Source organism: Sturnira hondurensis, unplaced genomic scaffold, assembly GCF_014824575.4.
Source record: "Sturnira hondurensis isolate 20B ecotype Veracruz unplaced genomic scaffold, ASM1482457v3 Scaffold0006213, whole genome shotgun sequence".
NCBI lineage: Eukaryota > Metazoa > Chordata > Mammalia > Chiroptera > Phyllostomidae > Sturnira > Sturnira hondurensis.
The window spans coordinates 2,455,127-2,467,167 of record NW_028078844.1 but is presented as its reverse complement, the minus strand read 5'-3'; the positions used below and the strand labels follow the sequence as shown (position 1 = coordinate 2,467,167).

The 12,041-nt window shown below is 38.1% G+C and overlaps 1 protein-coding gene across 4 annotated transcripts in view; it reads left to right on the top strand.

The window, feature by feature from the left end:
• ATM (ATM serine/threonine kinase) overlaps positions 1-12,041 on the top strand; it is a 175,671-nt gene that overhangs the window by 134,440 nt on the left and 29,190 nt on the right. For all 4 annotated transcript variants that reach the window (XM_037047706.1, XM_037047705.1, XM_037047708.1 and 1 more), the window contains 9 exons: positions 319-438; positions 4,837-5,071; positions 5,619-5,786; positions 7,032-7,145; positions 7,801-8,018; positions 9,063-9,270; positions 10,218-10,331; positions 10,695-10,853; positions 11,296-11,434. In XM_037047706.1, the coding sequence (XP_036903601.1) occupies positions 319-438; positions 4,837-5,071; positions 5,619-5,786; positions 7,032-7,145; positions 7,801-8,018; positions 9,063-9,270; positions 10,218-10,331; positions 10,695-10,853; positions 11,296-11,434 (1,475 nt within the window). The remainder of the gene's footprint in view (positions 1-318; positions 439-4,836; positions 5,072-5,618; positions 5,787-7,031; positions 7,146-7,800; positions 8,019-9,062; positions 9,271-10,217; positions 10,332-10,694; positions 10,854-11,295; positions 11,435-12,041) is intronic.

Sequence of the window (12,041 nt, the reverse complement as noted above, 5' to 3'; positions counted from 1 at the left end):
TTATGTTCTTGCCTCCTAGGCTCTTTCATATGTATTCTCTAATCACCAAGGTAATTCTGGAAGGGAAGAGCTTAGATTCACAAGAAACCAGTAATGTGCCCAAAGTTATGCAGCCATAGGGGCAGAACTGAGCCTCAGATCCGGGTCTGTCAGATTCCAGACTTCATTATCACTGCATTGTACTGGGGATGCGAATATCAGCATCGTTAGGTCAGAATCAGAGCCTATGATCAGAGCTCTTCGATGACGGATTTGAGCTTTGGCTTTCCAGAAAACCTCTCCTTAGTTTTCTAGTCGTCTTGTTTCTTTTGTCACTAGAGTAAAAGAAGTGGAAGAGCTGTGCAAGGGCAGCCTCGAGTCTGTGTACTCACTGTACCCCACACTGAGCAGACTGCAGGCCATCGGGGAGCTGGAAAACATCGGGGAGCTTTTCTCAAGGTATGTGATTCACATGGCTTTGTCGTCCTCAGCTGTGGTTTTTCTGTGGCTTTAAAAAATCAAAGCAGAGTCCAACAGTAAGTTTGTTCTATCAAGATGTAAAAGTTGATTAGTCTAATGAACTGTGGTCTTATTAAACATTTTCAAAAATAATGAATGTAAAATTTAAGCTTTATAATTTAGTTTCAGGTGTTTTCCTTTTTTTTAAATCCCTTACCGAGGACATGCTTATTGATTTTTTAGAGCGGGGAAGAGAGGTAGAGACAGAGAAATATCAATCAGTTGCCTCTTGTTCATGCCCTAACGGGAACCGGGCCCACAATCCAGGCATGTGCCATGACTGGGGATTGAAACTGCAGCCTGTTTAGAGGATGATGATTTAGCCAACTGAGCCATGCCAGCAAGAGCTGTTTTCCTTTTTCTATCCCAGATAAAAGTGTTTCCTCATGTTTTTTGCCATAGCATGCAATAATTCTAGCACTGCATTGGCATTTGTCATGCTATAGAAGGTGGGCCCATTCTCTTGTTTATTGTTATATCCCCAGTGCATTTTCCTGTTGACTGATTCGAACTAAACATTCAGTTGTCTTTATTCAGTGGCTGTCAGTGAGTTAAGAGTGGGTGTGTAGAGGAGACTGGTTCTTACTATGGTGACAAGGAAGTGATCCAGAATATTGGAAAATGAGCTAAAGCGGCTTTTCTGGATGCTACAGATCTCAGTTTGGATTCTGTGACCCTGAGAAAGTCACTTATGTGGGAGGGGGCCTCACTTTCCTCATTTCTAAAATGAGGGATTTACGTTTGATGGCCTCAAGGGGCCCTTATAGCTCTGTCATTTTGAGTCACTATTATTATAAGAGGGAGGAAAGAGGGTATAATTATATGCTAACCACTTTCTTTGAATATGCTTTGTGAGTAGAAAGGAGGAGGAAAATTTAGAGACAGGAAATAATACAGTTTTTCAAAATTGCATTATCTAGGGAGTAAAAGAACAAAACTGCTTTCTGCTTTCATAAATAAGTACATTGGTAGTTCTTACTGACAATATTCAGGGAACTTTTCCTCTGTATGAAAACTGTCTTGTACTAAACACAGGGTAGGATACCTTAAGAAACCCCTGAAGAGTGATACTGGCTCTTTCTCTGATAGGGAGTTACAAGGAGGTGAGAGAGAGGGAAAGTTGGATGAGCTGACTCAGAGGGCCCATGACGCAAAACTGTCTTTATACTTACGATAAGATGTTATTTCCCTTTTTTGCTCTCATTCTCTCATCTGGTGCAGTGAATTTTTTGAGGTATCAGAAAAACATACCCACAATTACCTGCGAAGACTGATAACGTACTCCTCCCTTTTTCAGCTACATACCTGTATGAGGGTAGATTTTCTTCATATACTTCAACCAAAACATCATATCACAGCAAACCAAATGGAGAAGCGAAGAAGAGAATTCAATTATCTCTATTAACCCAGACATCAAAGAGATTTGCAGAATATAATTCAATACCATTTTCTCACTAAATTTTGTTCTGAGAACTGTGGTTATTTTTAGTGTTATTTGGGGTATATAGTAGATTTATTGTTATTTAAATTAACGTGTATTTGCTATTTCATCAGTTTTAGTTTCTAATACGGTAAATATCAATAGATATAATTTGATAAAGAGAAACTTTTTTTTTAAATTTAATTCTTGTTCAAGTACAGTTTTCTGTCTTATATTCCCAGCCCTGCCCACCCCCCGCGATAGAGAGAAACTCTTTAGGGTCTTCACTAATTTGTAAGAGTGTAAAAGGGTTTCTGAGATTAAAAAGTTTGGTACCTCCTGCTGTAGGATCATTCTGGGAGGAATTAGTTTTGGTCCTATGAATGTGTGTCACTGTGTCCTTTATCAGGGTATAAAGAGCTTTCTCTTACTAGTCAGCACCTTGTCATCCTCTTCATCTCCCTGTTTCATCTTAATTTCTCTCAGTACAGTAGTCCCAGTGGGTTAGACAGCATCACCTAGTTTAGACACCTGGGAAGCGTGCTGTTCATGTAAACTAATTGTACAACATGCACTTTCTCTTCCTTTAATAAATAGTGTCAGTGTATGAAACATTTGCCATCATTTCCTTCCCTGGATTGTGATTTAGTAACAGCTGCAGTTGCATGGAGTCAACCCCTCTGCCTGCCGGGCACTGTGGGTGATTAGTGGGTTGATTCCATCTCCTTGCTGGCAGGTCCTCTTTTACCACAAGGAGCATCGAAGCAGGACGAGAGGTCTGGGTGTCTGGTGTGACGGGCCTGATGACTGTGTTCTCATTTCTGAAAATAATATATTTAGAAACGCTGCTTTTTGTGAAAGATTTTTAAGAAATCTTTTAAAATGTTCATTGTCTGTGGTCTCTCTTCCAACGCTCCAAGTTCAGACAGTTTTGTAGTTTTCTTTTTTTTTTTTTTTAGGATTTTTTAGCTTTTGTGTTATTTATTTTTTAAATATATTTTATTGATTATACCATTACAGTTGTTCTATTCCCCCCCTTCATTCCCCTCCACCCGCACAACCCCTCCCCCACCATTCTCCCCCCCTTAGTTTATAACTACGTATCTCAAGTTCTTTAGATTCTATATTTCCCCCACTATTCTTGCCCTCCCCCCATCTATTTTCTACCTACTGTCTATGCTATTTTCTGTACCTTCTCCCCACTTCTCCTCCTCCCACTGCCCTGTTGCTAACCCTCCATGTATTCTTCATTTCTATGGTTCCACTCCTGATCTAGCTGTCCTCTTAGTTTGCTTTTGTTTTAGGTGTGGTTGTTAATAACTGTGAGTTTGCTGTCCTTTCACTGTTCATATTTTTCATCTTCTTTTTCTTAGATAAGTCCCTTTAGCATTTCATACAATAAGGGCTTGGTGATGATGAACTCCTTGAACTTGCCCTTATCTGAGAAGCACTTTATCTGTCCTTCCATTCTAATTGAAAGTTTTACTGGATAAAGTAATCTTGGCTGTAGGTCTTTGGATTTCATGACTTGGAATACTTCCTTCCAGCCCCTTCTTGCCTGTAAGGTCTCTTTTGAGAAATCCGCTGACAGTCTGATGGGTACTCCTTTGTAGATCTCTTGCTGCTTCTAGGATTCTCTCCTTCATTTTAATCTTGGTTAATGTAATTATGATGTGCCTTGGTGTGTTCCTTCTTGGGTCCAACTTCTTTGGGACTCTCTGAGCTTCCTGGATTTCCTGGAAGTCTGTTTCCTTTGCCAGACAGGGGAAGTTCTCCTTTATTATTTGTTCAAATAAGTTTTCCATTTGTGGCTGTTTCTTTCCCTCTTCTGGTACCCCTATAATCCGGATGTTGGAACATTTAAAGATGTCCTGGAGGTTCCTAAGCCTCTCCTCATTGTTTTGAATTCTTGTTTCTTCATTCCTTTCTGGTTGGATGTTTCGTTCTTCCTTCTGGTCCATTCCATTGATTTGAGTCCCAGTTTCCTTTCCATCGCTATTGGTTTCCTGTGCATCTCCCTTCATTTCAATTAGTTTAGCCTTCATATGTTCCTCTAATTTGTGACTATAATCAACCAGTTCTGTGAGCATCCTGATAAACAGTGTCTTGAATTGTGCTTCTGAGAGGCTGGCAATTTCTCGGTCACTTAGAGTTATTGGCCCTGGGACTTTGAGTTCTTCTTGCGCCATCTTTTGGGCTGTTTGTGCCTGTTCCGTAGCAGGATCGGATCCCTAGGCGTTCACCAGAGCAGGGCAACTCAGTTGCTGGGTTGTGACGTTGTATGTGGGGGCGGGGTCAAAGAGGAGCAATGGCGGTCCTGTCTGCTGCCTCCCGCCACGGCCCCCACAGGTGCTGCAGCTGCCACCGTCACTGGGGCCCGTGCGTTTCGTCCCACTGCACACAAGTGCGCCACCCCCGTTAGCCCTCCACCACTGGGTTCGCCCCCTGGGGCCTGCGTGGTCCATCTCACTGTCCGCGAATGTGCGACCTTGGTCATTCTGCCCCACACCCTGACTGGGTCCGGGCTACTTGCGCGCCTAGGTCTGGGGATCCTTCCTTCCCGATCCTGCTCTGCTGCTGGCCCTGCCCCTCTGACCGATCCTGGTTGAAGGGTTCGTTGTTGTCGGACTTCCGTATAATTCAGTTTTCTGTTCTTTGGCTGTGTCTTTGTTCTCCAAACCTTTGTTGTATTCAAACTTGGTTGTGGGAGAAGGCACAGTGTTTCCACCTATGGCTCTATCTTGGCAGAAGTCTAGTTTTTTAGTTTTCTAAATTTGATCCTTATTTTGGATTATTTAGAAGTTCCAGTCTTGTTACTGTAAAAACACCTTTGTGTTTTATCTTAAATTTAAGACCTGCATAATAGCAATTTGTTTCCACTTTGCTTGTTCACCTGAGTTCTGTGATTCTGCTTTCAGATCAGCTACGGATAAGCAGCCCTCTGAAGTGTATGTAAAGTGGCAGAGACACTCCCAGCTTCTCAAAGACAGCGATTTTAGTTTTCAGGAGCCTATCATGGCTCTACGCACAGTCATTTTGGAGCTCCTCATGGAAAAGGAAATGGAGAACTCCCAAAAAGAATGTTTTCGGGACATTCTCACCAAGCACCTTGTAGAACTCTCCATACTAGCCCGAACCTTCAAGAACACCCAGGTAATAAGAGGTGAATCTATGTCATCTCACCCTCTTGACCTTCCTTTTACTACATAGAAGATAGAAAGGATGAGTAAAAAGGCAATGTCACTGAGAGACAGAGATTGCTATTAGAATACTGCATAGCATAATTGTTTAAGCTAAGCTTTCCCATTTTTAGAATTAGAATTTAGAATTAATTCTAAATAAGTTAGAATTAGACCTGAGTTTAAGCCTGGACAAGATACTTAACCTTCTCTAAGTCCAAATTTTCTGTTTATGAAATGAGAAGATACCTAACAAATTGACAATAATTCAATGATTTTATATACTATGTATATTCATACTCATACACATACACATGTATATTGATATAAGGAAAAGAGTCAGAAAAACAGTGGGGGCTAAGGAAGGCAGGAAAAGATGTATGTAAGATAATTCTGTTCAGTTGTCCTGTCCTCAATGAATGTCCTCAATGAATGGTAGTTACTGCTTTTAGTAGTGTAGTGGTAGTAGTAATAGTAATAATAGTAAAAGTACTTACTTTTATATGTTATTTTCATTTCAGCTTCCCGAAAGGGCAATATTTAAAATTAAACAGTATAATTCAACTAGTTGTGGAGTTTCTGAGTGGCAGCTGGAGGAAGCGCAAGTCTTCTGGGCAAAAAAGGAGCAGAGTCTCGCCCTGAGCATCCTCAAGGACATGATCAAGAAGTTGGATGCCCGCTGCTCAGAGGTTCGCTTTTTTATTGTCTGAATTAGTACTTTTACTATTATAAAAAATTACTCTGCTTACGTTTAATAAATTCACAGTTTTATTAAAGTCTTGAAATTACCGATTCATGAATAAGAAACTGTAAGAAGCAGAGGTGGGGTGGGAGGGGATAATGAGGGGGGAAATGGGGAAGGGTTTTCAGGAACATGTTTTTAGGAAAACCAAAGCAGGGTAGGATCAAGGGTAAGAAGGGGGGATGGCTAGGGTGGTTGGGAATGGTGGGGAGGAAATGGAGACAATGGTACTTGAACAACAATAAAAAAATGTTTTTAAAAAAGCTGTAAGAAGGAGTCTGAAAAATTAATATATGTAAAAGGATTTAGAAAGTATTCTTTTTTTCTGTTTTCAACAATTCTGTCATCCATCTTGTAGTAGAATTATTTGATTTATTCCAGTGCCTTTCTTAAAAACTTTCTACAGAATTCCAGAAGGGTATGTGGGAAACAAACATGAAATAGCCACTATAAATTTGGAATAAGGGAAAAAGCATGAGAGAACTAAAGTTTTTTAAAATCGGTTGGCATGATTAGCTTGTCAATCTAAGTACTTTTAAAATATAATGTCTCATACTTTATCTAATATTACCTATTACTTATTGAGAACTCGGCTGCTTCTCCAGCTTTATTTCCAGCACACAGTGGACAAAAGTAGAGGCATTTGTATAGTAGGTTTCATGAAGTTTGAGAGGTTTCGTCACAGTGGTGTCCTTCTCACATACACCTATTGGTAAATATCAATTTGCTGTATTTCTGGTATTGGGCACTTGTATGACATCTTTCGTTGTTAGAGACTTCATTATTATACCAAAGCATTGGGAGCCAATATGATATGATGTTTAAATATTGTTTAACAATATTGGCGCTGGAATTACACTCTTTGTTCTCAGTTTTACTTTGTACTCTGCAAATTACGGATAATAATACTCATTGCATAGGATTAAATGTACTAATGTACAGAAAGCCATTAGAAAGTTCCTGGCATATAGAAGTACTCAACAGAGTTGTTCTCATAATAATAATACTGATCATTATGAACAGTATAGGATCATTATTTCATAGACTTATACACTTGGATTATTAAAATAGTTGTATGGTGAAAGCAGGTAAAGAAAAACATTATTAACCTGCTTCTTTCTTCTAAGTAGAAGATATTTGTGCTTAGTCCTGGTAACAAATTACATTTTAAGATTTTGCTTTTCATACACAGCATGACCCCAAACTAAAGCTTATATACACAGAATGTCTGAGGGTTTGTGGCAACTGGTTAGCAGAAACCTGCTTAGAAAACCCTGCAGTCATCATGCAGACCTACCTAGAAAAGGTAAGACTTTCTGGCAGCCGTAAGACAGTTGTTCAGCCTGAATATACTTGATCTTCTTCATCAAGATTAAATTTATTTTGCAGGCAAATAAAGTATGATTTCACTTTTTCATACATTATTACAGTTGTGGCTCTATCTAACTTTAGGGCATAATGAAACAGAATGTTACTAAAGAAGTATATTTTGAAAGTAAGCTCTGGTGTGTTTTACTTCCCACCAGCAGCTACTCTTTCAACAAGTTGTTCTAATCATGTCTCCATTTATTTATCAACAAAACTAGCTGATTAAGGAATGTGCAAGTCAGCCTTTGCTATTCGTTTGTAGTCCAACCACCCAACCAGTAGTACTAGGACTTCAGTACTCCAGCTATTTCTTTATTTTAACTAATTTTGGAAATAGTTACCTCACTAAATAAGTGTAACATGAAAAGCACAATGATGATTATCTTTAAATTTTATGGAGCTCTTTGTTTTTGCAGTTCTTTACAAATATTAGCTGTCATTATCAGTTGTTTTGAAAAAGAAAATACTGTACTTCATACACTTCAGCTGATAAATAAATTAAACATTAGTGTGGGGATTCTTTGACCTGAGTGATTCTTTAGATGCTTTTAGTACCTGTAAATATAATAGAAATGGATTGTATTTTCTTGAAGGCAGTGGAAGTTGCTGGAAATTATGACGGACAAAACGATGAGCTCAGAAATGGAAAAATGAAGGCATTTCTCTCCCTAGCACGGTTCTCAGATACTCAGTACCAGAGAATTGAAAACTACATGAAATCATCAGAATTTGAAAACAAACAAGCTCTCCTGAAAAGGGCCAAAGAAGAAGTGGGCCTTCTTAGGGAACATAAAATTCAGACCAACAACAGGTAATTAACTAGGTGTGTACAAGTGACAAGATGCAGGGATATACAGTGACTATATACCAGTGGGGACCCAAAACCAGAATTATGTTCCAGACAGGCTCCTTGTAGTATAGGCTTTCTCCGCTAGGTGAGTGTTCTAGTGTTCTGTCAATGTACTAGCTGGTGTTGTTGTGAGAGGCTGTGTTAGGCTTCAGTGAAAAAAAAATTTTTAAGACTCTTTCAGCATGTTTGGCCATTTCACGATGGGTGATTTATGAGTGCATCTGCTCACACCATGATTAGTGTTCAGTTTTTGAGCAAAAACGGCATGACCCCCGTATCCCACCCTCCCTATTCACCCAATCTTCCTGAGCAACTTCTTTTTGTTTCCCCGGATGAAAAAAGTCCTTAGAGGGAAATGGTTTGCCGATGTGGAAGAGTGAAGTAAAAAACGGCAGAAACACTAAGAAACTTCAAAATTTACGATTTCAAAAACTATTTTGAGCAGTGGGAAAAACCTCTCAGTAGCTGTATTGAATCAAATGAGAAGTACTTTGAAGGTGACTGAAGTTTAAACATGTAAGAATAAATACATCGAAAAAAAAAGAATAAATACATCGTTTTTATAAATAAATTCTGTTTGGGAGGAGGTTCCCTCCTCATCCACACACACACAGATACACAGAGCCCAGATCGTGAACTCATACTATCTGGTTCTGAGCTCATTATAGAGTACGTGGATATTAGCTTTTTGGTTACCTGTTTTGATATATTTAAACCTTTTACTTAGGCCTACCTTTGGTCTGTATATTTTAGTGTAAGTAGAGAATAAGGTTAACTAAATACCTTAGGTAGAGCCCACTTTGTCTTTGGTTGCCTATGGTAGCTTTTAAATTGCACAAACTTACTTTAAGGCAAAATAAATTTTTTAAAAAGGTAACTTTGTTCCATTTATAATCCTTAGAATTTTCCTTTTTCTGATTTTTCATTTGTGTTGGATATCATGTGATTTTGCAGTTCTATAAAACTTGATGGCTTTTGTGTTGTGCTTTAATTATTCAATGCAAGATATACAGTAAAGGTTCAGCGAGAGTTGGAGCTGGATGAATGTGCACTCCGTGCACTGAAAGAGGATCGTAAACGTTTCTTATGTAAAGCAGTTGAAAATTACATCAGTTGCTTATTAAGTGGAGAAGGGCATGATATGTGGATATTTCGTCTTTGTTCCCTCTGGCTTGAAAATTCTGGAGTTTCTGAAGTCAATGGCATGATGAAGGCAAGTTATCTTTTCAACCCAATATTCCAACCCTGTGCTGTAAAAGCTTATAATTAAGCCCATCAGTGTCATGGGTTGTTATATAGTTCTTTGTATCCCTAGCACTTGGTTCAGTGCTCATAGTACACATAGATTCAAGTTACATATGAATACAAGTAAATAAGAATACACATATATTCTTAGTTAGCTCTGATGATGCAGTTTTATATGGGGATGGGAGAATTTAGGTCATTCCTATTTCTTCGCAATTACCACAGGAAAGTGCCCAGAATGCTAAATTGGGTACTTTAGTAATAGTACCCAATAGTACCCATTTAGTAATGCTAACTTGGAAAGCAGTGAAAAACTGCTTTGTTCCCACTAGTTTATGCTTTTTTGGGATTTATACACTGAAGTACTTTTGTAAATGCAAACAATATATGTATTTATGAAAGCATCAAGACAGCAGTATTTTGTTGATTTTTATTTTAAAATGTTAAATTTTATTGGTGGTATTAAAGTTATTTTAATTATATGTATGATAGTGAATTTGAAGCTTAAAAGTAAAATAGTTCTGCTGGATAAGGTTGATAAGATTTATAGTAGGTACAAATGAATCTCTGCTAGTTCACAGTCCTGTTACTTTTAGTATAAAAAGTATAATATTTCATCTTAATACACTTCTCAGGAGTCGGGATCATCATGGTCCACAGACCCACATTCATCCCCCTGGGAAGTCACTGGATTACAAGCCGTGCCAAGTATTTCAGTTCTCAATACAATTTTTCTTAGGATCAAGTACTGTGACTTACCGATGGTGTGGAAAAAGTATAGTTAGTAAAGTATTATTAACAAGTACCAGGTGGTTGTGCTAGTTGAGGAGCATTACCGTAGAATAATTTATTTGCTTAGATATGAGATTATTTGGAACGTGTTGTTTTCTAATTTTGTATTTGTTTTAATAATAGAGAGACGGAATGAAGATTCCATCATATAAATTTTTGCCTCTTATGTACCAATTGGCTGCTAGAATGGGGACCAAGATGTTGGGAGGCCTGGGATTTCATGAAGTCCTCAATAATGTAAGTGAACCTGAAAATCAAAACAAGAATTGCAGTTTTTTATATCATTATGTACCATATCAAATATATTCTACTGTTCCATTTTGTGAAATGGAAATACAAAAAAATTACCTTAGTCACATTTCTTATGATATGTAAGGGCAGGAAGGAAGATTTCCTTTTGTCTCCTCTCACTGCACACAATACTCAATTTCTCTCTCTCATACTCATGCACCTCTGTCTCACATACACATACATACATCTCACTCACTATGGCATCTACTATACTAGCATATCTTAATGTTAAGCAAAATGAAAAGGATTGTGAATTTCACACTATTTTGTTTGTTTGGGTAAAACTAATGGCTCTTCATTTTCTGACAGCTCATCTCTAGAATTTCAACAGATCATCCGCATCATACTTTGTTTATTATACTGGCCTTAGCAAATGCAAACAAAGATGAATCTTTGACCAAACCAGAGGCAGCAGTAAGGAGTAGAATAACTAAAAACGCACCTAAACAAAGCTCTCAGCTTGATGAGGTATTTGGATTAAACATACAAAACTTTTTGAATTATGATATTCATGTTTTTTGAAATACTATTTTCCTAAGTCTCAGGAATTCTAAGAATGTATGTTGTGACCATATTCAGTTTGTAAATTCTTAGTGATTAGGGTGCAACCTAAAATTGTTTCAAAATTTCTGAATATTTCCGAAAACATAGAAAGTACCAATAATAATTCAGTTTTTTGTCACAGCAATGAACAATGAAAAATATAATTTGATCCCACGCCATTTACTCTTGAGATTATTATACCTTTTATGTATTTCATTCCTATGGGAATTGTTTGGTTTGGATTGAGGGATTATAGTCTTTTTGTTGTCTACATGTGTACATACAATCTTTTTTCCTTTGTTATTATAACTGAAAGGTTGAAGTGTCAGGTATTTTCTTATGCATTGTTTTTTTTTTTTATTAATAGGATCGAATTGAGGCTGCAAACAAAATAATCCGTATTATCAGTAGCAGGAGACCTCAGATGGTCAGAAGTGTTGAGACACTCTGTGATGCTTATATTTTGTTAGCAAACTTTGATGCCACTCAGTGGAAGACTCAGAGAAGTATGTGTGTATAAGAACAACTGTTTGCTTTTTGCTATGTTATTCTCTGTATTTATGATATGAACATCTGATTCCAATTTACAGGCGGTCCAACTTAATTTTTATCTAATAGCTTCAGCACCCTGCACTTTTTCACTTAGTATCTTTTTTTAAGATTGTACTTATTTATTTTTAGAGAGAGGGGAAAGGAGGGCGAAAGGGACGGTGAGAAACATCAGTGTGTGGTTGCCTCTTGCACACCCTCCACCAGGGTCCTGGCATGCAACCCGGCATGCAACCCAGCTATGTGCCCTGACTGGGAAGAGACCAGCGACCCATTGGTTTTCAGGCCGGCACTCAGTCCACTGAGCCATACCAGCCAGGGCTCACTTAATACCTTTTGGTTGGACAGATAATAGATGACTGCACTGAATTACTTGATTTCCCTGGGTAATCTGTTGCAGAGGATTGCATAGGACCAAGGCATTTAACTAAATAACTGAGAGTTTTTAGGATCAGGGGTTTTTAAAAATGCTGTTAGTTACTGTGTCCTGGGAGTTAAAAGTCAAAAGGCCTCCATTTCCTCCATGGAATGCCTTGCATGTAACTCATCACTGTTCAAACAATT